The sequence below is a fragment of the Battus philenor genome, unplaced genomic scaffold (assembly GCF_028537555.1).
Source record: "Battus philenor isolate CCGP_79_NKW_IND1 unplaced genomic scaffold, ilBatPhil1.0.hap1 SCAF_27, whole genome shotgun sequence".
Lineage (NCBI taxonomy): Eukaryota > Metazoa > Arthropoda > Insecta > Lepidoptera > Papilionidae > Battus > Battus philenor.
The window spans coordinates 3,702,171-3,729,199 of NW_027181690.1; the positions used below are offsets into that span (position 1 = coordinate 3,702,171).

The 27,029-nt window shown below is 35.4% G+C and overlaps 1 protein-coding gene across 1 annotated transcript in view; it reads right to left on the reverse strand.

Annotated features, from left to right (window-relative positions):
* The window catches only part of Rhp (rhophilin), a 113,125-nt gene that overhangs the window by 62,397 nt on the left and 23,699 nt on the right, over nt 1-27,029 (reverse strand). Inside the window, exon 2 of the mRNA XM_068768892.1 lies at nt 20,193-20,614. Within this exon, the coding sequence (XP_068624993.1) occupies nt 20,193-20,306 (114 nt within the window). The 5' untranslated portion in view covers nt 20,307-20,614. The remainder of the gene's footprint in view (nt 1-20,192; nt 20,615-27,029) is intronic.

Genomic DNA, 27,029 nt, shown 5'->3' on the forward strand with positions numbered 1-27,029 from the left:
AAAATTGAAGACGTTGCACCCCGCCTAACGAAGGTCTGAGTTGTGTTTCTATGAATTAAGGCAAATAATATTACTGTAGTTTGTGCTAATTTATTTTGGTAGGCGCTTCTATTATAACCGATACGTAGTGGTTTTCAACAAGCAATATTTCCAAAGCGGGATCCTTAAGGAAACATATATTATTAGGTCTCCTGAATTATAATATTGTCTATGAATATATTTTAATCATTTCAATCGTTAGATTAAGCAAAATAATATAATAATACTGTGATTTAGAATAATTATAGTACCTAAGTAAAAATGTGATATACAATAACAATAGAAATTAAGAAAATGTAAAAAGCAATGAGGAATGAATGAAAAGCGATACAGAGCGAAAGGGAAAGACAGTAGAATTGTGGAATGAAAGAAACGACTGAAAGATAATGTGACGTGCGAAAGAAGAAACGAAAATAAAAAAAAATCTGTGAAAAATTAAACAAATTTGGACAAAAAGTCCCTGTCCCACAACAGATAGGGGGTACGAGAGGCCCCCAATAGCGGGGGCCATAGAAAAAAAGTTGTGAGATTACCACTGCTAGACATAGACCATCATAGATCCTCCATGACTTTCGACGACTTTAACAAAATCATCAGCCCACATTGTGGGTGGACATAATTCGCTTCGTTTGCCGGTCCGTGGTCTCCACTCCAGACTTTAAGACATCAGCGGCCACTGCCATATATGAATATAAATTAATACAAGAAAATTTCCGATACACGGTTGGCGCTAAAAATAAAGATATATCTTTCATTAGGTCTCACTAAATACTAAAATCTGTGATAAATGTCGTGCGAAAATAGGAAAGTAAAAATTAAATTACGAAGGTATGTAAATGTAAGAATAAATAAATATAAATGCAACAAAACAGAACAAAATGTAAACCTGTGGAATTCTGGCGGGAAGGCGATGAAAGGTGACGACGGTGATAAATGAAAGGATTAAGAAAAAGTGAAAGAAATTAAAGAATTTGTGAAGAATAAAAGATGGATGATATAATATGAATAAATGGCGTTAAGAAGGAAAAAATAAGATGTGAACGCAAATAATATAATTGTAAAAAAAATATTTTTTAAAAATAGTGTGTAGTGTAGCCAAGAGAAGGGGAGAACGAAAGGCCGCCAAAAACAAGAAACATAAAAATTAAAAAAAAAAACTAAGCTGCCCGAACATTTGTAACTCATTTGTGAGCAGCTGTGTACGATTTTTCAATACGCTCCTATATCGGGGATACTCGATTATTCAATAAAGCAGCTAGAGTAGCTCAGCGGTAGAGGTCAGAGGCATGTGATCGTGGGTCGCGGGTTCGCAGCAACGAGAAATGGTCGCAGTTTGCTGTGGAACAGCATGGAAGTCGGGGGAGAATTGGTTTTCCTTTAGAATGTGCATTGGTATAGTATTGGAAAATCTGCAAGTTCCGTAGGAGATTCAGCGGCCCTCCAAAGCTATGGAGGACGAAAACCAAGGGAGTTTTAGTGCATAGTAGTTACACGTAATTGTGTCGTTCCTCTAAATGTCAGAATAAATTGTCTATCCAGAACATTTCCCCCTCGACACAAAAAAAGGAGATTATAGTAAAGTAGATGAGCATAGATGTATGTAAGTTTATATATCTTTGTATGTACTCGTCGACAACCCATTACTTGTTCTATAACCATAGTATGGATATAGAAGGACACTATGTTGTCTGTAGGTAATTGCCTTTAGTGGTATGACCTTTGTACTTTTTATATGTAATTGTTACGTATCTATATTTCTTTTCTGACGTATAATATTTGTATGTATGTCAATATTTAAGTATATGTGCAAGTTTATATACTCTAAAACAGTGATTCCCAAAGTGGTCTATATCGACCCCTAGGGGTCGATGACAACCTGCAAGGGGTCTACGCCAGCGAAAAAACAATTTGGGAGTCCATGAAATGAAAATGGGGGTCCACAGACTGGACATCATTAGCCGAGGAGATTTAAGATTAACCCTTACAAAATTGACGCCAAATGTTGATAATTTATTATTAAAGCATCAGGTTCATCCTTCTTACTAAAAATATTGACTTGTTGCTTATGTTATTTTATTTATAGTTTATTTTATGTTTATTTAATGTTACATATATTCTAAATAACAGATACAAAATTTTATTTTGAGGAGTTTTAATTTAAATTCAATTAATAAATGAATAAATTAACATATGTTTTTACTTTAAGTTTTTAACACTAAACTTCACTACAGTTAGAAATTTACAGGAAATCAATATCAGGTAAGTAGGGGCTCTATCCAACACGGAAAAATATGGGAAGGGGTCTACGACACAAAAAGTTCGGGGAACTCTGCTCTAAAACGAGTACTATTTTTTAAGGTTTTTTTTATACACCTTAAAATGCATTCTCCTTCAAGTCTCTATTCAAAGGTCATCTGGTAGAGATCGCCTCGAGCGATAAGACCGCCTGTTGTACCTTAATGTAAATTATTTCTTATTTTTAGTTATAATCTATGTCATAGTTTTTTGGTGCACAATAGTGTAAATAAAAAATAAAACGAGTAAAAAGGTTTAAATTTCGAATGTTTTCTTAATACAACTTGACCAAAATACCGAATTGAATATCAGCAGAGTAAAATTGTTTAAAGTCGACACACTGGTTAAGTTATAGCATCGGAATTAAGTGCGCTGAACTTGGTTACTTAATACCTCGGACCGGTTCGCCTTCCAGTGAAGGCGACGAAGACTTTGTCTTAAGGGCGCGTTCAAACTATCGTAAGTCGCTAATACTTTATTATTTTACTGTTATGCCTAGGGCCCGTTCTCGTATACTTCTATATTTTTTTCAATAAACTAACATTCATTCCTTTTTATTTTGTCTGGTTGAACATCATCATATCAGCTCATAGACGCCTACTGCAAAGCTACCCTTCCCCAAAGATCGTCACGGACTTTCTGCAATCTAGATTATGTCGTCAGTCCATCTAGTGGAGGCGGGGAGGGGAGGGGGGGGGGGGTTTACGAGAAATGTGCTCCGCTTACTGCCACTACAGACGAGCAATTCTATATATTACGCCTATTGTACCATAAGATTTTTTTATTAATATTATATCTTTCATTTTTACCAGACCAACATTTATACCAAACATGTTTTTACGCCTGTAAAATAGTTCATTATTATCAATAGGTTATGCTATCCCTTTTTATGTATAGCCTTGATGTATTCCTACAAGCCTTTAATCTAGTTCATGGACCCTTCCGCTCCGTGAACTCAGTACCGATGAAGCTGTAAAAGTCTTAGGGCTAACAGCATTAACATCTTCATTAACAATATAAACAAAAGATACAAGCCTTTAACAAACTGTGAATTCATACAAATATTATTTATTCCTACAGACAATATACAATAATAATAAATTCTATTTTTGATATTAAGGGGGCACTGAATCACTATCATGATGGAATATTAAAAATATATTGCTTTGTAATTTAAATCATTAATGATAGATTTAAGTTATCTCTTGCACGAGGTATTCTAGAAGATACGGGGGATTCAAATCACTCCTCATTGCAAACTTGAGTCAAGTCTTAGGTATAAGAAAGGGTTTTATTACTACATGCTGACAATTCTGGAAATTTTTAGGACACAGAGACAATTATAAAATATTTTTCTAATTTATATAAAGGTATCTATAGTTTGGGCATAAAAGCATTTGTAAAATGAACTTAAGTCTTAGTAAAGTGCACATGAAAGTTTATAAAGAGTGGATTCATAAGTCTTTGTATGGTGTACGAAAGTCTTTTCAGTGTGGACAAAAGTTTTTACAAAATGGACATAAAAGGTAAAGTGATCATAAAAGTCTTAACAGAGTGGATATAAAAGTTTCCATCTAAGAGAATATCCAGCCTTACTTAAAAACAAAAACGGTGTACAAATAATCAGACAAATGTCCAATTGGCTTCTCTCTCTCTTCACTTACACTGTAAAGTCTAAGTATCAGTTAGCTTAGATGAAAAATAGTTCAAATTCCGTAACAGGTTAATGACCCCAGCGAGCGGAATCGCAGAAAAATAGCATGAATGTGGTCCCGCCTTAAAAAATCGTCGCATATTCAAAACAGTTTCAGTAATTGACATATGCTCCGCTAAATTAACTCTTATGATTAAAAGGTTAAAGATAAAAGTACGTTGTATAGTAATACGGTGGTTAAATCGTTTTGGTGCGGGTAATGGCGAGGTGGGTTCGGCTATTGCAAAAGCCGATTGGGGTCAACATATAAATAAATAAGTTTGCAACTTGAATGAGTTGATCTCGCGCAGGCACAGTGTAATGAGACCTCAGAGTCACTACTATACTAACTTAAAAAAATACCTTTACACGGCACGTCGACGACTTGCAATCATAAGAAAATTTCTTATGTAATATAATTGCACAAAATAACAGTCTTTTCTATAGGATTAATAAAATCTACATTTACATAACATGGGTAATAGCTTTAAAGAGGTCAGTGTTTAGCTCAACTTTGTCAACAAAATTTTTTAAAGCATTTGCACCTATTTATTTTATATTAAGATTAAAATCTGAATTTGATGCTAAGTTAACTGACCTAAAGATCTAAAAATTATCTCTGTTATAACATATCATGCCACATTTTGCACAAAGTTGTAAAACTATAATATCCTGACAAGAATTACGATAGATATTAATCAGAGGGACTGAATTTTTAAAGCAAGCAAGCTTTATTATACTTGTCAGTATTTTCAAATAAAGCTTGTTTTCACTGATATCGAATATAAAAATAACTAAAAATACTGTAAATGAAAATAACGTAATAGAAACATATGCACTGTTGCATGTGTCCCCAACACATGCAACAGAAACAAACATTAAAAAATATACTACGAAAACATATGCAATAGAAATACATGCAACGGAGATACATACAATAGAAACACATGCACCGAATCTTATGAATCAAAACACAGGCCATAGTAATATAAGCATTAATGATACGGAAACGTGCAACGTAAATAAATGCTACGGAGATATATGCAATGGAAACCTACATTAAATCTTATGCATCAAAACACAGGCAATAGTAACGTAAGCATTAAATCACATGCTGCGGAAAAATACAACAAAAATAAATGCAACAGAGATACATATTTTGGAAACAGATGCAACGGGAACACATTCAAAGGAGATACATGCAATTGAAACACATGCAACAGAAATATTGCCTTTGTTTCTACATAGGCATCAGAAAAACGTAGAGTGATTAAAATCTCATGATACATCTCAGACTCTGAATTTAAGATATCTGCGAGCTCTGGACAAGGCTGCTCTGTACGCTCGTCGTCGGGCACAGAGCGCGACAATTATCTGTGGACGGCGCATAAAAAGGCATGCTCGCTTACAGTACGAGGAAGTAGTTGGATGACAATAGAGGCGCGTTCCACTTGCACCCACAGCGCGGGACCGCTTTACTTCCGATAATTCACGTTTATAGATTTACGAGATTTTTTTATTTATTTTCACTCAATCTTATACAAGCAATTCGTCATACCAAGCATTATTTTATTAATGACTTCCCGTAGCTGTGTATAATAATTATTAGGCATTACATTCACACCCATTACGTATATATTAATTAATACATTATCTGATTTATAAAAATAATGTCTATTATAATTAGGAGAATATGGAATATCTCGAATTTTACCCAAATAATATACGGAATAACGTACTTGTCATAATATATATTATGCTTTGCATACTTTTTATTGAATGATTACTTTATTGAACAGAAATTAATATTAAAGATTGCGGTAACAATAATATAGTGTACATTAATCGCTAAAAGAAATATTTTGGCATGTCGATACTTGATATTAAGAGAACATTTAGAAGAAAAATGTCTACAATTTACATTCTAACACTGTGAGAGGTCATTGAAAGAATTTTTGATATCTCTATTGTTATTCTTGCTACATACAGTGTTATTGCCGTGAATGTATAATACCCGGCAATAAATATTGCGAATCGACCTTTGGAAAGAGACAATCGGCTAATTTCACACTACCTTTATGACTTTTGACAGTCGTTGTATTTCGTGCGACAGAGATAACGCTCTACGAAGCCGAAATTAGGCGATTGTCTCTTTCTAAAGGTCGATTTGCAATATATATCGCCCGGTATTGTATAGCTTATTTGTCACCAAAAAACTTTAAAGCTTTTACACCTATAACAAATTAAATTGAATAAAATGATCACTCTGAAGTATATTACGTAAATGTATTTTTTCTATTTAAATATGACACACCAACATCTTCTGGTAATACAAATTCTCCAGTTTCAATTTTTTTATTGCTTACGACGGTCGAAGATGAAGCAAGCAGACTCAGTAAATACCTGTTTACTCTAACATTGAAGAGACCTGGGCTATATTTCTCAGGAAATAAAGAAGCCGGCAAATTGTTCCATACACGGGTTGTGCGGACCAGAAACGTAAGATCGAAAAGATTAGTACGTCTCCAAGGGAACTCCATCGTGTAAAAAATAATTTTAATATGCTTTTCTCACTATATTATTTATACATTATTTACAATTTCACATTTAAGCAGTGGTAGCCCAGTGGTAGAGGACTGAGACATGCGATCGTAGGTTGCTGGTTCGATTTCTGAGATAACATTTTATGTAACTCACACTTGGTGCATTAATTATATAGGATTGCCACTGCTCACAAACAAGTTTCCAGAGAACAGGCAGCAGTGTTATCTGCTTACCATATTATCACACTGCGATCGTCAACCCGCCTACCAAGCGCAGCGATTATGGAATATTCCCTCATAGATATCTTTGGAGGAGTCCTTTTCCATGCAGTGGGCTTTATGGGCTATTTCAGAAACGATTGAATTTCGGGTAGGGTGTACATTAATTGACAGCAAATGAGATATACATTGAGCCTTTTAAAGCTTTTGCGCCTAGATCTAATCTTATTAGATATAGAAGTAGGTGCCGAAAATGGCAACAGTCGGTCAAAAGTGGCATCAACCAGCCATTTACTAGGCCATAGACCACGCCGTGCGACACAAAAACCTACGGTATTAAACTGAGACGCATCAATCGCGTATAGATTTGTATCGAATTGAATATAACTTAATTTTCATAGAGAATTTTTTGCTTTACTCATTTTCGGGTTAGTTATTCATCCTCCGGCGCTCCGTATAAAATGATTTTTTGTATTAAGAGCGAATCTCGAATATTAACTTCATTCGATTAATAAATAAATTTTAATTATTAAACGGTTTTATTTAGTTCGACCCGTACGGAATTTATTTGGATCAAAATTAGAAATTGAAATTTAAGCACCTTCCCGTTGTCAGATTGATCTGAAATTTGGTACACAGATTTAATTTAGATGACAATACAATATAATAAAATCAATAACATTATAAATCTAAGATGGCCGCCGATACAAAATGGCGGATTACGTATTTTTCCTTAACCCCCCAATATGGGTATCAAATGAAAGGGCTACACTAGTAAAACACGATGATTATGTCAAAATTTAAAATTCAAGATGGATGCCGTTTTAATATGGCGGACTAGGTACATATTTTTCCACAACCACCACAATATGGGTATCAAAAAACCGTTTAACTTAAAAGTTTTTTAAATGTATTTATTTTTCTAATATTCAAAGGAAATTTATAAACATTTTGATTAGTATAAGGTACGTATGCCTGGTGATAAATTATGTCTAAATAGTTAATAAATAAAGTTGTTGATAGTGGACTTGGTGGTGGTAAAGTCAGTAGTTATGGTAACTATGGATCAAGTTGTGGAGACGATGGTGTATTTGAAAATGTCATGGGGATGCGAGTGTAATAAAAGTAGCGGTGTGATGATGGTCGAAATAATCTCAATGTGGTGTAGTCATCGTGCAGTGATCATGGTGGTGTAGCTGATCTTGGATTTTTTGATGATTATCGTAGTGGCGCTGGTGTTGTTCAAAATCTAATTGAAGTGTTTATTCTGAGAACAGTGCGGCAATTGGTCTGGATCGTTGAGTGTCATCAAAATATTTATCATCATATTGACGTAATTTTGCTTTACCCCCATTCAATGACTTCTCACGACCTTAGCTATGTCGTCAGTCCATCCAGTGTACGACCAACCCTCGCCGCATCTACCTACTGTTATGGTCAAATATTAAACCTTTTATATTGGCCAAAGTACTAATAAAACATATTTACGTGTCATTCAGTCAATTAAATGAACACCGGAGACATTACACGTGAATATCACCTTATTTCGTAATATAGTTCAAGAAATTAAAAATTCGGCGTACTATTGCAATTATTATTACTCAAATATTTAAATAAATCTTTTATCAATAGGTCACGTTATTAATTATTGTAAAATTAAAATAACAATGATTTTGTAAGGGGATTAAATTTTCAGTGATGGAGATTGTTTTACTTTTTTTATTTGAAAAGACTTGATTTGCGGACACCCCAGGAGAAGGATGGTGAGTAATACTGGTTACACGCTGAGTCTTCGACGCTCACTCTAAGCGGTATTAAAAATAAAAACAATATAGTAACATGCGTCGGTAGCGCAAAAGGTTTTAATATGTGGAAATCAAATTCGAAAGAAGGCCTTCGGAGTCCAAGGCGATAAGGGAATCATGAACTCTTATAAAGAGACTCAGGTAGACGATGCGTCAACATACTCATTCCGTGATGATACTGTTGTATCATGTACAAGGCTCCCGGCATCTTTTATACGAAAACCTGTACCTCTCCCATCACAGCAAGAGTTGAAAACTTTTTGGTGTATAGGAACCTACCACAGTACAGGACGAGCGGAACCTGAGTTCCATGATTGAACAAGATTTTAAATCATCTGAATGTTACTCATTTCGTAAACTGCTCGTAAAACAGACGCAAATTTCGGAGTGTCCACTCGCCTTTCCATTCGCACGAAGCTGATTTTTTAATTTTCCGGCCACGTACGCTGGAAAGATGATGACCACGAACAGGTGCGATCATGTTCAAACGATACCATAGTAGTCGAAGCAATACTCAGCGTCGCGGATTGGGATAGATGGCTTACCATGCGCAAAAAACTTTCCAAAAAATGTATCACAGTCAGTGATACGATTTAAGTAAGAGGAAAAATTTATTAAACTAGATGGGTCATAGCTATAGTTCTAGAAAATCCCCATGAATATGGCTAAAACTTTAAAGGGCAAGGTATTTGTACAGAAGAAATCTCTCCACTCTTCAAAATAGCGGCATGTGATCTAGTTAACTGCAAATATCCGCGTAGAAAGCGACTTACGACTAAGTCGCAAGGTTATTTAGTAAACAACGAGTGTTACGTTACCATGGGAGCCGGCCGGTCGCTGTGTGGGTAAACAATGCAACCCCAGAGGAGCTCCGTGGGCCGGCGCTTTCCCAACGATTGTTTTAAGCGGTGGTCAGCTGAATAATTATGTTGAGCTATATCTACGGATCCGCTTTGAAGGTCTCTTTTCAAATATCGAATGAAATCTGTTTAAATTCCATTAACAATGGTCAATACATTTAATAAGTTAAAAAATATGTCTATCGAAACGTAAATAAACTACATAGTATTACATATAACAATGAAATTACATGTATAATATGACGAACGTTCGATCTCAGTTTTTCCAACCTCAACAGTATTTTGCTTATCACTATACGTTTTTAATAATACAACATAATAAATACAATACAATTTGAAACGATCTTATATTCAATCGACAGTGTAAAAATGTTTCGAATCGCGTCGCAAGCGTTTTTACCAATGAACAAGTTAAATTATTTTTTATTAAAGTACCTAAATCAATTACTTTTTAATAACAGGTGTTATTATATATCTATGCTACAATAACCAAGTAACATTTTTTAACACAATATTAAAAAATTGTGTGAAATTAGCTATAATATATGTTAATATACATGTTTTTCTTAGTTTAAGAGGAAAGACTTTACATATATATATACTACTCAAAACAAAATAGGGCCCACCATCATTTTGCCCCTTAATTTATGTGCATACATGATTATTAAATTTTTACAATTAGTCGATGTTGAATCAGAGTTTTTTTACACATTAAGTAAACGCAAAATAACGTTTGAATTGTTTAATTTTATCGCAATACACTCAAATACACATTTTTAGAGAAATTGAGCACTAAGTAGACTGTCAATAAAAACTTTTATAGTCTCTGTTTGTTTTTAATAAACTTGCCGGGAGCTTTTCTTTAGTATCGAGTAGGACCTCCTTTGCTCCGTATGCACTCTCTTAGCCTATCTGGAACACTCTCAATCAGATGAGTGATGTTTTGGTCGGGTATTCGTTCTCAACAGAGTTTCAGCAAGTTTATGAGGTCCTGTTGGCTGTTAACGTGGCTATGGGTCTCTTTAAGACTTCTTTTCAATTGATTCCATAAATGCTCAATCGGGTTGAGATCGGGACTCATTGCTGGCCAAGGTAAAACCGAGATATTGGCATCAGAAAGTGCCCTCTGAGTGACCCTAGCTGTATGCGCACGAGCGTTGTCTCGCATAAACACAAAATTATCACCTACTCTTTGTGAATATGGGATGATATAAGGTCGGATTACTTGCTCGACGTAACTGGCTGCAGTGACCGTCCCTTCGTTCAAGATCACCAGCTCTGTTTTGCCTAACAAGCTTATACCACCCCATATTATTACACTCGGGCCCCCAAAACGATCAGTACCGTGCATGCATGGTTCAGTAAAACGTTCTCCTTCTCTTCTCCACACACGTAAACGTCTGTCATCGCTAAAAAACTTAACTTTACACTCGTCTGAGAGAGTACTGTCCTCTAATTGTCCATGGTCCAGTCCAAATGCTCACGTGCAAACCTCAAACGTGTTGCCCGGTGAGCCCTTGTTAATTTTAAATGAATAACAGGCATCCTAGAATGTTGCCCGTCCTCGTGGAGTCGATTCCGAATGGTTTGACCACTAACGCGTGTGCCTTAGCCGGGATTGCAAGGTCCGGGCGGTTGTCGTGCGGTCCCGGCGTGCAGTCAGTCGAATGTACCGGTCTTCTCGAGCAGTTGTGGCTCGACTCCTTCCTGATCCAGGTCTTCTAGCCACACTACCTGTCATCTGGAACCGCTCCCATACGTTTCGAATAGCTCAATAGCTCGCCGTGACACACCAAGGCGAGATGCAACCGATCTTTGAGATTCTCCCTCTTGAAGCAAAAGAACTGCCCTTGTTGAAGTTTCCACATCCATATGACGACGAGAACCTGGCATTGTAATCGGGAATAATGCCGAAACGAAAAAAACACAGCTAAACAAAGTGTGATCAAAGTATTGCGCTTAAAGCAAGACTGGGAACACAAACGATTGAAAATTTAAGAAATGGATAAATTTAAGCACTTTACTTTTTTGTCTACCCACTTGAAATCAACAAAAAATTTAACTTTTAAAACATCATTATGAACTAATAAACATGTGTGCTAGAAGTGGTAGTGCTTCATATTGTCAATGATTAGTATATGAGTTATTTATAAACACGATTAGAGACAAAGTTGCGGTGGGCCCTATTTTGTTTTGAGTAGTTTAATTAAGACTATATATAAAATAATTTTAGGTTTTGTCATAATTAATATTATTTTATCAACCTACCCTACAAGGTAAGGACTGAGAATTGCGATCAAAGGTCACGAGTTAGATTCCTGGGATGCAAAGTTGTATAATTTACACTTTATGCATTAATTATATAGGAATGCCACTGCTCATAAAAGTTTCTAGATGATGGGCAGCAGCGTCCTCTGGGTTCCAAAATACTACACTGCGATCGCCTACCCTCCTGCCACGAGTGGGGTTTATGACATATCCCTTCACAGATATCTATGGGGGAGGCCTATACTTTGCAGAAGGCATGTATAGGCTGAAACAACGAATCTAGCCTGCACCCAACATTAATTAAATAAAACAACATTGCAAACACTCCAGTAATGAATTTCCCGATGAAAAATTTCGATATAAAAACTGGACATCGACTGTGAAATATATCCTCATACCTTAGGCCATTGCAGCGGGAAGTGAGACTGGATGTGAAACTGAAAGTTGTCGGCGAGGTGCCATATACGTTTCCATATTTCCTCTTCGCAGTAAGAATTGTCGACTAATGATGTACATTTATTGATATATCGATATTTTTTCTATATTTAAAAAATAATGATATTCTGTTAACCAACATTTGAAAAAATAATTTGATTATACATATTATTATACATTTACCTAAATTTATTTATTTACAATTATATTTACATTTTTACATTTACCTAAATAAAAAGCCAAATTTGCTATATTAATTTTGTGATTTGTGATCGGAGATATAAAAGTTACATCTGTATTGCTGAGAGGCAGGTTTAGGTGAAAGTATTTAGGTAGAAAATAATACGAGGTATAAACAAATAACTATAATGATTTGGCTGAACAACAAATATGTAAAGAATCAAATAGTTAAAACCGAAAAATAAAGCTAACAAGAAATCTGAATGAAATTCTTAAAAACGAATATGTACGCGCAACGGACTACAATTCGTAATCTGCCATGGCTTATAGTAAGTTGACGAAGTGTAAACATAATGATATCATACAGAATAAGGTTAGGAAGAGGAGTCCAAATGTATAGCAAAAAGTTACTAATAATATTAACATTAAACAAACACAAATTACTAAGGCTACCGAAACCGTTGTACCGCGCGTATGGAAGGCGGGACGGGGCGGCCGCGGGAGACGGAGCTGCCGATACTACCCCCCGCCTCGCCGCATGCATACCTAAGGCACGGTACAGTTTTGATAGCACTATAACAACATTTAACTAATAAACTACTCTTATTTTGTCATATGAAACGGTGGAAATAAATTACATATAACTCAAGTAATAAATAACATTTATAAATAAAAAGCCCTGTATGTTAAAAAACCGACCGTAAACATTACAGAAAAAAATATGTAGTATTTAAGATAAATCGATATTTTATTTATCATTATCATACATCACTATTAGTTTAAAGTAAAAGTGCGCATACGTCGAAAACCTGTGCCGTGCCGACAGGTTCAAAATCAAGCAGAGCTGTAAACTCCATTTATATAACCAATAAAGTAAAAACCATTGGAAGACGGAAATAAATCCATCGCAACCAAAACGAGGTTCTAGACAACGCTGGTTTTATCGATCGTCTATAATTCATTTTCAATTCGCGCTCACAGGAAAAGGGTTGAAACTTTTGAAATGTATTGTAAGTTAAATGTTACGAATATTATGAACTGAATGGACCAACTCTAGGTTAACAAAATGATTAATAATCAAATTGTTTTTTTTACTACCCAAAAATATCACAATAGAACTTGTATTAGAATATTCTGCTCTTTTTCAATGATCACATCCACGAAATTCTGAAACACTAATCCAAGTGGCGTTTGCAAATGTGAGGTCATAAAAAATTCAACGTTATAAAAATGAACAAAAAAGTTAAATATCTATATGATTGTGCCAAGACAGCCTATGGTCTAGATTGTTCGATACTTTTTTTTTGTTCAATCTAGGGATGGTGAAATTGTAACAATTTAGATAAAAGATACATGTGTATTTGCAACTTAGTATCAGGCTATTTTTTGTTTGCAATCTGAAAACCTTTGTATTGGGTTTAACATTTTTTTTTCATTTTAGCTTTAATTTACATTTTATCTGCTAAGTGCCTATTATTTACTGTCTATACGACCGATGCCTAGCTTAGTTAGGATACATAGTTCTTTTTCTTCTTTTCAGCCGATGGACGCCTTCTGCAAGACATAGGCCTCCCTCAAAGATCGCCACGAAGACCGTTCCTGATCTGCCTGCATTCAACGACTTCCCTTGGCCCTACCTAGTGAGGGACCTACCTCCGCATACTGGCTCGTGGTCGCCACTTGAGAAACTTGCGACCTCAACGGCCTTTGATTGCATGAGTCATGTGCCCCGCAAGCAATTCTTTGAACTACGTCGGTGATCTTCGTTCTTCTGTAGATCTCATTTCTGATTTGATCTAGCAACGAAACTCCTGAGCATAGCTTTCTCCATTGCTCTCCGCGTGAACCTGAGCCCTCATATGAGCTACGTCGTAAGTGACCACACAATGACAGTATAGCTGGTAAAGTCATATAACTACGTTTTGAGACCTTGAGAGTTTACATATTTACTTTTAACCAACTGGAAAGCACATAGCACCCACATGCAATCAACAAATAAACCACACAAGTACAGGTTTCTCTTAGCCTCCTGTATCGGTGTTTAGCTCCACCGTTAATAATTATTCGGCCGTGGTAGATAATTATTCCTGTTAGTTCGGGACTCCTCCTCTCCTACCATAATCGACTTACTCAGACTAGAGCGGTCTCATTGGGCCAGTCCTCCTAAATTTTGGAACCAGGCTTCGCTAAGGTTAACTAGGCCACGGCAACTATGTAAAAACAACTTCGCCACAACAATTTCACCAGTCCGAAGGGAAATTCAATTACATTGTTATAAAAATAGCAGCGTAGATTTTAATTAATACATTTCTATTAGTTATCGTACAGGTGATTTCAAAGCCTTAGAATTAGAGTTCCCAGTAAAAATTATCTGATAAAAAGACCAAGTAAAAGTTATCTACAACAAGTGCATTGCTATGTGTAACCTGTGAACATTTCCTCCGCGTTTCTTAAACTACTTTTTTCAAAGCGTATGACATTAAAGGGAAGACTGGCTGGTAATTATTAGAGCTGACTGTAATTGTCTGGATGTTTTACATTCATTAAATATATACACATGTTATTGTATTTTATAATAGAATATTTAGTAGCACTCAAAATTTATAAAACAGAGAACAATCTTAAAGTTAGGATTGTTTAATGATTTAATACCTAAGCGCTCGTTTACCCCTTTCTTTCTTTTTGAAAGAAGAATGCTGTATGAGATACACTTTTTCAACAGAGAAAACTGAAAGATAAGCTGGACCTTTGTCTAAAGCTTAAATACGCTCGTATTAAAGCTTTTGCAAACTATTGAATAATCTTTATATATAGGTTTGGATATATCGCAAAGGATATATCCAAACCATTCTTATTAACTCAGAGATATACAAAGAAGACTAAAATCTAGGTGATATGAATAGATCTATTCGTTGTAATATTTGCTTGTATGTTTTACTGGAGGCTTTCAAACAATTCCTAATATCATTCGTTTTCTATGTAAAGAATAAAAAGATACTAAATATAGTGTAGCAAATGGGTTGTTCGTATCATGATATTCCATGGTTTGTAGATCTAATTTATCATCTGACCTATAATGTAGCTTTACTTGCTGTCTACCTTTTTACCATCATGTCGGTCGATAGACGCCCACTGCAGGGCACTGATTTCCTCAAAGAACCTTCTAATAACTGATCTTGTTCTACCCGCATCCAGCGAATGTCAATCTCTAGCCTATCACAATTCATTATAAATTGTCTCTTGGAAAACTACGTAGGACTAGGGAAGCCTAGATGGTTAAATTAACATCTGCAAGAATTATTATTTTGATCAGGTCGCCAAGCGCTTTCTTCATGGTTTAAAAGCAAGTGAATCTGTTTCTTCGTTCTTTACAATTGCAGTTCGTTGATCACATTCTGTCACACATCTGTCGTTCTTTTTCTGCTAGTCACAACTACCCACGGTTGGAGGAAACTGGTTATTCTGGTCAATAAGAACGTGGTGAGAATGGAAAAGACATACTATACACAGTAGCCACATCACTCATTTCCTTTCTTCCTCCCTTTAACGCAGTTATCTTTATTGCTGAAAGTCATGACTTATGGACACGGCGTTAACTTCGTCTTCAATGTGCTATTACTATGTTTAGCTTCCTTGCACTCGGAAGCCTATTAGTTATGTTTGAACCCTCTAGCGAATTTGTGCCGATCAACTAATCGAACTACGTCTTTCTTAATCGCTATCAGTTATTCAAAGTTCTGACTGCTCTTCCTATTGACCTTAAAACTTAGTACTCGGCGTAGACAGATGGTAGAAAGCCTGGTTTTGACTTTGAGATCGAGCGCAATGAAGTCACTGGTGCCGTAATATCAGAGCATACCTCTGTAAGTCCTAGTCAATAAGAAAACACAAGTCTGGTCTCATTCTATTAGTTTCTGTTACCTAACAATATACCTATATTAAAAAAGAGTGATCAAACCATCTTCAACAACCTTCTTAGCATTAGCAAAACTTCTATTGTGATGTTGTCATTAAGCTTGTCGACCTTGTACGATACGTTCTCCCAGAGCCGCAAATATTTGTTCGCCCACAATTGAGCCGCGTTACATTGATTCAGACTATGTTAATCAAAATTATTCATTATCATTCCATGCGTTTTTCACCCACGGTTTAATACAATAACAACCTACGTTAATAATTTTGCATTACAGCTAGTAATTACATACTTATGTAAATAAAAATAAATCCCTAAACTCAGAGCAAAATTTGTCAACAACACAACCGATTCCGCTACTTTTTTTTAAAGACATTGAAAAAATAGTTGAAGTAAACACACTTTTCTTTTACTCCGCAAACCACAGAATAAATAAGAACACCTGATCACTCTTGATAACGTATTTTTTATCAAGTTTTGCGATATGCTGAAAGTCTCGACCTTTTCTACAACGAGGAAAAAATGTAAATCGACGTTTTTAGATAGGATAAGTACAAAAAGAATGTGCCCAGAGTTTTTCTTAAGATACAATTTGTAAACGTAGTCAAAAACTTTTAGCAGTTTGGTCATATAGTTACATTCAAGTCTTCAGCATCATGTCAGCCGCTAGACACCTATAACAAAACATGGGTCTACTTACATCCAGCAACTTCACGTGACATTGACAATGTCTTTAATGTACAATTTAATGTTCAATGGCTTACTCTTAGCCAGCTCTTAGTGGCCACTCAAAAATATACGACTGCATGAAGCACGAGAATGAGAAAATAAGAAATGTGCGCCGCCCACGGCTACTTTAATGGGCAATCCTTTGAGCTACGCTGATGACATTCTACTTAAAAACTCCTTATTTCAGATTCGATCTCGCGGCGAAGTTCCATACATAGACCTTTCCGATGTTCTCAGATCTTGATCCTCCATATAAATCCCATCGAAAACAACTACGTCTCAGATTCATATCACTGACAACTAAATAAAGTATCAAATAGAATCAGGCGTTACCTTGCGGAAGTCCATCCTAATTAAGAAAGGAACTAATATCTAACTACTTCCGCTATGCAGCAGTAGTCATGCAATGAAGTGCACCGCCCACCCGCCCGCTGATAAATGCGCGTGCGGTAAACAATGAGAAGTACAACTACCACCGTTAATCTACTCTACACGTGTTTCACCCCTCCACATCCTCAGGAGATGTTATACCGACCAGTACCAAACATCGAGTCATCATCGAGTCAATATCGAGTCAACTCTTTATCAGCATTACTACTGATATATTGCATGACTACTGCTGCATAGCGGAAGTAGCTGGATATTAGTTACTTTCTTAACTAAATAAAGCGTTATAATTAATAGTTTTTAATTTAAATATAAGGTACGATAAAATTATTATAATTACATTATGATCTCGTCAGTACTATGTCACATTATGCAAAAGTATTTTTTATCTGTGCCGCCGTAATGACGGGAGAATTCTTTTCGCTGCGAGACGGGAACTATTTCACTCGGTCTTCGGTTCATTGTTAATGGAAATTTTATTTCTCTATTATTCAACTGACGATTTAATGACATTTGTTTTTTTTTTTTAATTATTATTCTTGACACGTAGTATTTAAACGATCCATCCTGTAGATGTTACCTGAGTAAATAAGTTTTTCTACAATGTTTTCCATTAAATTATCTGAAAATATATAATGCGTATTTTTTGATAAGTAAATTATAAATTTATTCATTAGAAATCATCTTGAGGGCTAGCCTTGTCAACTGATTATCTCGTTATTAATTTATTTAAGAGTTTCTAATTAATTTTCATTTTCTCAAATACGCGTCACCTTTTTCCTACTAGATCCTAGCTGATATAATACATTTTTGAATATTATAGACAGGATTGTTGGTAATAGGTGTAAAGGCTTTAAAGATATGAATATATAGCTTATTTTTCAGCAAAAAGTTTCAATGCTTTCATTCCTATTCACAATCACTCTGTAGAAATACTGAAATATGTTTCATTAATTTATTTTAAATATTAGATTGAGACGCTAATATCATCTGACAGAACATTTGTGTCAATTGGTGACTAATGTAAATAACTGTTGGTGATATTATTATTACAGGTCCGAAGACGCTGGATGCAGTCCGCTTCTTACCGGTCCCATGGAAAATCTCTGGGAGAGGCTTTTATCCAGAAATGGATGTCTGAAATGATGTTTTATATGTGTGTATACATATATATACATATGTATGTATATGTGTGTGTGTATGTACACATAAGCAGAAACACAATCAGTCGTGGTAAGTTCGTATCTAAGTCAATAGAGGTGTGAAATCTCGGCCGATAAAGTGAGCGACAATATAACAACCCGCCGCGCAGGTTATTGTTCCACATAGTGTTTTTGTTGACACACTGGTGTGCAAACAATTGCGACTGTCGTACTGGAATATGTTACAAATCGACCATACTTCACCTAATTTAATTATCTAATATTATTAAGTGTGAGATGGCTACCTTTGTCGGTTATCTAATATATAAAATTCTCGTGTCCCGGTGTTCGAACTTGAACTCCTCCGAAACGGCTTGACCGATTTTTACCAAATTTTACATGCGTATTCAGTATGTCTGAGAATCGGCTACTATCTATTTTCCATACCCCAAAGTGATAAGGGTGGTCCACCCCTAAATTTTATTTTTAATTTTTTGACAATTTTTTTGGTTTTTATTTTATTATGATACAGGATACTAAAATACATACAAACCTAAATTTTCACCCCTCTACGATCAACCCTTATCTTACATTTGTTAATTAAAAACTTTATTTTTTTTGGAAAACAACGTTTGCGGGATCAGCTAGTATCTATATATATACAGAGTTCCCTTTAATAAACGTCAAGCGGAATTCATGAATTGATCGCCAACTGCAACAACTTCTCGCTACCCTATATTGTCTGTCCACATAATGGGGTTTTACCCACGCCTGTATCTACAGGTTCGTGGGCGTCACTCGAGAAACTTGGGGCTGTCGATTACATGAGCAATGTACGAATACAATTTTATAATCTACACGTCTTTTATAAATTTGATCAACGTTGACTCAAATGAAAACTAAATAATCATTTCTTTAATTTCATTTAACATAAAAGATGTATGTCAAAAACTGAGCCCTAGTTTGTCCAGTTTGAATCAAATCCAATCAACAAACTATAACTAAATAAGCTTGTGTGTAATGTAAATACATATACAACCTTATTATTAGAATAAAGTACTTAAATATATTTTTAAGGTCAAGGTCACACGTCAGGCTTAGGAGATCGCAGCGAGATCCAATCAGAAATTAGGAAACAAAGTTATCGACGTAGCTTGAAGTAGAAGAAGAATTGCTCGTTCGAAGTGGCAACGAGCGGGATACTTTGCTCATACAGCCGACAGGTTTGACTTACGTGGGTAGGCCCCCACTAGTTGGACCCATGACATTGTCAAGGTCGTCAAGACCGGTCTTTTGATGCTATCTTTGGAGGCGGGCCCTATGCCTTACAGTGGAAGTCATGATGTGATGATGGTGGTGATTGGATTTTTATTATATTTAAGTAAAATGATACAAAAGTTACAAGTGTATTCATTAAATATATAATTAATTGTTCTGAAATTTTCCCTATCCGTAGACTCTTACTGCAACATTGTAAGCTCTATATATTTCTTATTAAATTGTTATAATGTATACAAGGTAGTACTAGAAACGTTATCCCTTTTTAGTCGATGACAATTCAATACACTATGTCTATTTTTATGTTCCAACGACAGGTGCAATGCCATATAGCTTTATAAGAATCGTTATACGAACTGGTATAAAAGAATTTATGTCCTAATTAATATATATATATATTACTTACCCGTATAAAAGGGTTCTTCTTTGGCAGAGCATTGTCCACCTCGTCCCTGGACTCGTCGTCGTCCGCGGAGTTGACCCGCACGCAGGTCTTGTGTACGGTCTGCGGGTCACCCATACTCCGAACTCATTATACACGAACTGATTCGAGTATACACCGAAACACTAACGTGTTCAACGAAATATCACTTAACTTGTTCCTCAAGCGAACCACATCACTCTCCTTCGAATATTAGGCACTATTTTTAAAAATAGAATTCACTTTCGGTTGTATTCCACTGAACGTAAAGCTAGAATATTCGAAATTAGAACACGATCGATTCTAATCCGCGACTAGCTGTTACAACATTCAAATTAAGAACGCACTCCGATTCGACGATTTGGGTGTTATCAGTACGGGTTTCTATACACTTTCGCAGCAAAATTCTGAAAAAAAAAAAACCGAGTCGTTAGCAGAATGAAATTACGCCACCCGTGATAATGAGTAATGTCTGCTAATAATGATATCATTCGAGTGCCTCGAGTTTACTATTTGATAAAACCAGTGTGTCATTAGCTTGGCTGTATTAATTAAAGATTAAAACTATAAAGGTGACCTTAATGCTAATTAATTCTTAATCGTTTTTTAAATTAATGACTAATTCTAGATCGTCATCACACTACATCTACTTTTCGTTATGTATCATTAATTTAAATTATTTTTAACGTTCATATGGATCACGTGTATACGTCAGGAGAAGAATGCGAGAACAGTTTTTTTTTTTAATTGGATACGAAGAAGAATCATAATGAGCTCTGTCATAATGGCATCTTCTAAATTAAAATAGTGAGCTTACAGAGGGACTTCAATAGCACAGTAATCTTAGAACTCGAAATAAATTTAGGCGGAGTTTGTAATAACTTTTACAAATTGTCTTGTGTCGCGAGTGAAAGGGCTGAGAGGCAAAGAGTGACTACGCGGAAGGTAGGAAAACCATCGCAATACTCCTCTTCTGTGACGCCGTTCCTTTTGTGAAACTAAAAAACTGCTAGATAGTGTCACCTTAGGCCTGTCTTAGCTTCACTTTGAATAACAAAGCCGAGGTTACCGGACCACTCTACAAGGATAAGCAAATAGCTAGTTCGGAAACTGAAATTTCACCTTTATTATATTATATTGAGGCACAAGACCGAAAAAGAATTTTCGTTTTGTACCGTAGCATAATTTTCGCAACAGATCTCATATGAAAACCGCGATGTTTTAGCCTATTGGATATGTTATACCGCTGTTAGCCTTTCTGGCTCTTACAGTTTCCTCGGACTGCGCCCCGCTGTGGAAAGTTTGACTTACAGGTTCACGCGTGAAACTCTCTCTGGACTCTCTGGGGGACATGGGAGGATCAACCACGCTCGAGGCGGCGAGCAAGGCAAGATTTAAGATAGCTCTATAGCTATCTTAAATCTTGCCCTTATATCATATAGGTGTATAGACCTCACCACTATATCACTATAGCTTGCAGGATTCTGACACATTGTGCTCCCTGCAAGACTTCCCAATGAGGAAAAAAATTTAGCGTAAGAAAGGTTTAGTACTATTTAGTTAACGTCTGACAACTCATTGGTATTAAGTAGTAAAGCGTGTTATAGAAGTCTAGCTTCCATCATCATTTCAACCATAGGATATTCACTGCTAGAAATAGGCCTCATTGATGGATTTCCAAGGAAACCTGTTAAACATTCAGCCTTGCGACAACCTTAACTAGGTCGTCTGTTCAGGTTCAGAATGGACGCCCTGCGCTTTGCTTACCGATCTGTGGTCTTTAATCCAAAAATTTAAGACCCCAGCAGCCATTAGTTCTATCTGGCACAATCAGGTGGAGAAATCCCGTTTTTAGCTCTTTCCATGGCCTGTTGAGACACTAAAAGTTTTCCCATGCAGCTTAGAGTGAAAAACCAGTCTAAGTTGTATTAAGTGACGAGGAACTAAGTTCCCTGTGCAATAAGTTATAATCGTCTCTCCTTGAACCGGCGGCGGGTGGCCGGCCTCGCCTACCAATGTGGGTTAAACAGAGCGTGCCGCGTTGCGGTCAGGGCAGACGTTTCATATTGCTAGTGTGTAAAAACGCTTGTATTAAAAATGTGATATATTGATACCCAATCAGCTATCTCGATTATCCAAAGATCAATTCTATGCACTTGACTAACCTCAAAATTTCTGCATGTTTTTTTTCATTTGGAGTACATAAATGTGCAGGGTAGAACGCCTTTTTTAGATTTGGCGATGATCGCACCGGACGAGAGTGTTACGTGTAACGAAGGAACAAATCATCACACCAATCATCACCTACTGTCAGGTTCAGGGCTTCCTCAAAGATCACCACGATGACCGTTATAGGTGCCCGTATCCAGCGACCGCGACCTTGACTATGTCATCTGTTCACTGAACAGGGAGTGTACCCACGCCGCGTCTGCCACCGACCACGTGGCGAACACGCGCCACTCTATAACCTTTCAGTACTAATAGATGTTAGTGGTAGTCTATGAGGGCTAGAAACTAGAACTTTCAGCTTCATACAGAACGATTGAAAATATATTTTGAAGCTTTATAAAGATCAATACATACCTCGTTTCCTGTCTATTATTGTAAAGTATATCCTATTTAAAAATCAACATTTTCAGAGATTATAAATAACGTAAAGATGATGCCTTTTAAATTCAGATTAGTGTACAAAAAAATTTTTTATGGAAACAGGCGTTACCTTTCGGAAGTCCATTCTAAGCAAGAAAAAGACCAATATTTAGCCACTTCCGCACATGCAGTGGTAGTCGTGCAACTAAGTGCACCGCCCGCCAGTCCGCTGATAAATGCGTATGCAGCAAACAATGCGAATCACACAACTGCCACCGCCAAATCACTAAACACGTGTTTCACCCCTCCACGAAGAATCTTCAGGAGTTATGTTTCACCGATTAGTGCCAAACACAGAGTCACAAATGATTATTGTTTAATGTCTGTTACTGTATACATTTTACTGTCAGAAGTTATTAGCCAGTCGCATTTGAATTGCAAAAAATAATTAATCACTTTATCCACGATGATTGAAAACGTTTGTAAAAGCTATAAAACTTTACTCTGGCCAACAAGCCATGCATTTACCACAAAGCTTTTATATCTATAACTAATCATCCTGTATAATAACGAACGTATGAACACCAGAAGAATTTATGTCGATATATTTACGACTAAAGGTTGAAAGATCGATTAATATTTTATATTATATTAATCGATCTTCCATTAAAGGTTCATTGTAACTGTTACAAATCGCAAGAAATCTGGCGCGTGTATAATTTGATGGGTAGATATCACATCCCAACAGTGGGAATGTAGGATGATTAAAAGTGTTTATCCGATGAAGATAGCAACCGAGACGCGGACTGTTATATTAATAAGCGGTGCAGTAAACTGCGTAGGCTACTTTCTACAACTCTGTAATGTGGTCAGGCGAGTCCAACTTGCGGGCCGCAAATAACTAATTAATATCAAAGCAGAAAATTCTTGGAGACTCTTGGAGTTATTTTCTTTTTTTTTCCCCATGACATCGTCGTAACAAAAGTATGAAATTCTGGCTATAATAAATTGAACATAAAAATTGTTCGTGTTTTGTTTTGTTATTATTTAAAAAGCCGTTTAGTATTGTTCTCTGGATTATTCAGTTATTAACGTTTGGAAGGTAACTCAATTATGACCCCAGATGTGCAGGTCTTTAAGAGGAAAACATATGCAATTTTGAATTTTGTTAAATGAAACTAATATAAACTTATGTGTTGTTGTTAGTTACCTGTTTGAAATTAATAAATAAGATATTTATATAAAATAACGTCACGACAGAGAATACTCTCTCGAACGTTGCCATAGTGACGCTTATTTGATAGATGAATTAATGATATAAATCATAGTTGTTGTAAAACTTATACTATTTACACAACTCCCAACCGCCACAACATGTACACACATAAATATGTTTATTTTTAATAAATATAACTTTAAATAAAATTACCAAATAAGCGTATATTTTTTTATACTTCAGCATTTTGACATTAATGAAGATGTAGTTCTCCTGTGCACAAAATTAACGAAACATCGATAATATTGATTTGGCTATAAAGATATAGGTAAGGTATTGTTACAAGCAAACGCAATAAAGAATATAGTTTATTTAGTATTTTTATAAATGTTAACTAAGAAAACAATCGATAGATGTCGTTAAAATTTTTCATTTTGAATAATCGATTTGCAAAATTAATCAATCCTTTTTTATTTAGTGTTATTTGCATATTCAAATTATTTTAGTATATTTTAGCTAATTTTCAATATAATCAAAAAAATTCTAACTGGTTCTTTGGATTCTACAAAAATGACTGATACAGTTATGTTTGTAACTCTTTTTATATAGTTAAATGGCGGTAAGGGTAATCTTGTAATTTTACAGTTTTGTTGATGACTTTACTTTTAAAGTATTCTGGAAATTATTATTTTACGCACAATTAAGACAACGCCATCTGTTATTGACAATTAACATAATACTCGATATTATATCAATTAAAGATTTTTACTTCAATATAATCACTCTGTATCTACAAGTGTTATTACATTATAAATATCAATCGTATACAACAGCCTGAAATAGACAAAACAAAGAGACGTTTGTGCAAATAAAATTGTTATTATTTTTTTTTAGGGCCTTTCTTATAATCAGCATATAATTGCGCAAACTTTTTACATATTTCGTTATTATTTAACACGTTTACTTTCGGCTTTGCTATCAAAATTGTGGAATGAGCGGAAAAAATCGCCACAGCCAATGTTACCACTCGACATCGATATAAATAAGTTAGTGTGATCACCACGACCGCGAAATATATACCTGTATGTTTATTTTATCAGAAAAGTTTCTCATCCTTGTTTTTAAATAAATGTTTTGTTTTTGTATGATAACAGCTATTTTTTTCTAGTTTTAGCTACAATTTATAAACGCCTATAAACTTTCTGTACATTTTCTATACGTCAAATGATACCTTAAACGAAATTTTTGACACAAAAATTTTTTTTTTCGTATGGCAATACCCAACTTTCATAATTATCATATAGTCCTCGTAATAAGCTAATAAACTTTTTTCATACATTATATTAACTTCTCACTTATGTTTTCAGCTGTGGGCTTCGAAATGTGAAGAAGAGAAAAACCGATCCTGCGACCGGTGCTGCAAGTTGCTAGCAGCAAATGTCATTACTTCGACTGTAGTACGTAGCCCGGTATAATGTTTTCATTGAAAATATGTTTCCTTCTAGTTTTGTTTTTTTTCATATGGCTGTACAATTTTTTTACCATCGTATACTACTTATAAGTGTCGAGAATTTTGTAATAAATAATATACTCGCGAAACAACGACAACATAATATTATATAGATAATTTTGTTACAAAAATAAAGTTTTTTTTTCGTATGGCAATATCTACCTTTCGTAATTTTCTTTTAATCACTATTCAAATTGAAGCAACTTATATTTTCGGCTGTAGGTATCGACAGTCTAAAAAAAATCTTCTTTCCGGTGCTGCCAGTCTTTAGCGATGAAACGGGTCAAATGTAATTGCTATTATTAAGTTACTTTATTCGTTGCAAAAGTTTTATAAAAATTTTGCCGCGTCTACTTTTTATATTTTTGAATTAAAAGTCCAAAAATTTGTATGAATAGAAAGAAAGTACACGCGGCAATACTACTCCAGTATCTTCATAGCCGCTCCGTACAAAGCAACTGGCTCCGTCTAAAACACAGAGATATTTCACTTCGAAAAGTGCAATTTTTATATAGGTTCCATACGAATCATTCTGGTACCTCGAATCATTTTTGAAAAAAAAAATCCTTTGCAACCTTTAAAATTCAAGATTCAGGAAGTGTAAGGGAATAAAAGAGATAATTTTAAATTCGGTTTAAAGCCTACCCCAATTTGAGCCCAGAAAGCCACCTCCGAAATTAAGAAACTTCAAACTCAAATATCTCGGCGGCCATCTTGCTTTTCTCATCTTTTTAAAAATTGATCGTATTGTAAAAAAAATAAATATATGCAGCGCGGCCGCCATCTTGAATTCATCAGAGGTCTTATATTTTTAGAATACACTAAGATATTTTTAAAAAAATGTCTCATACATTGTAAATATTTATCTCCCACCTTCCGGGAGTGAGACTCGGGTGAAGCTCTCGATTGAAAAAAATCCTGCGACCAGTGTTGCCAGTAAACGGCGACAAAAATGGTCAAGTATTAGTACCGCGACTCGTCTACCAGTGTGATTTTTTCATTAAAAATGTTTTAATGGAATCAGGCGTTACCTTGCGGAAGTCCATCCTAAGTAAGAAAAGGACCAATATTTAGCCACTTCCGAAAATGCAGTGGTAGTCGTGCAACAAAGTGCACCGCCCGTCAGCCCGCTGATAAATGCGTATGCGGCAAGCAATGCGAATTACACAACTGCCACCGTCAAATCACTCAACACGTATTTCACCCTTCCACGGGGCATCTTCAGGAGTTATGTTGCACCGATTAGTGCCAATCACTCTGTATATAGTGACCATTCTAGAACATCTTAAGCTAATTTATTATTCCATTAGAACACGTCGGGCCAATAAATTCTAGCAGTACAAATTCAATAAGAACAGATAGTAAAATGTAATTAAATTTAGTAAGAAGAAATTCAAAGTTTGAAATCGAAATTTCTTATTGTTTTATCATTACGCTATTCATTATTTTTTTAAATAATCTACGATCATAGAATAGTGTATAGCATACATTAATCGACACACCTGAA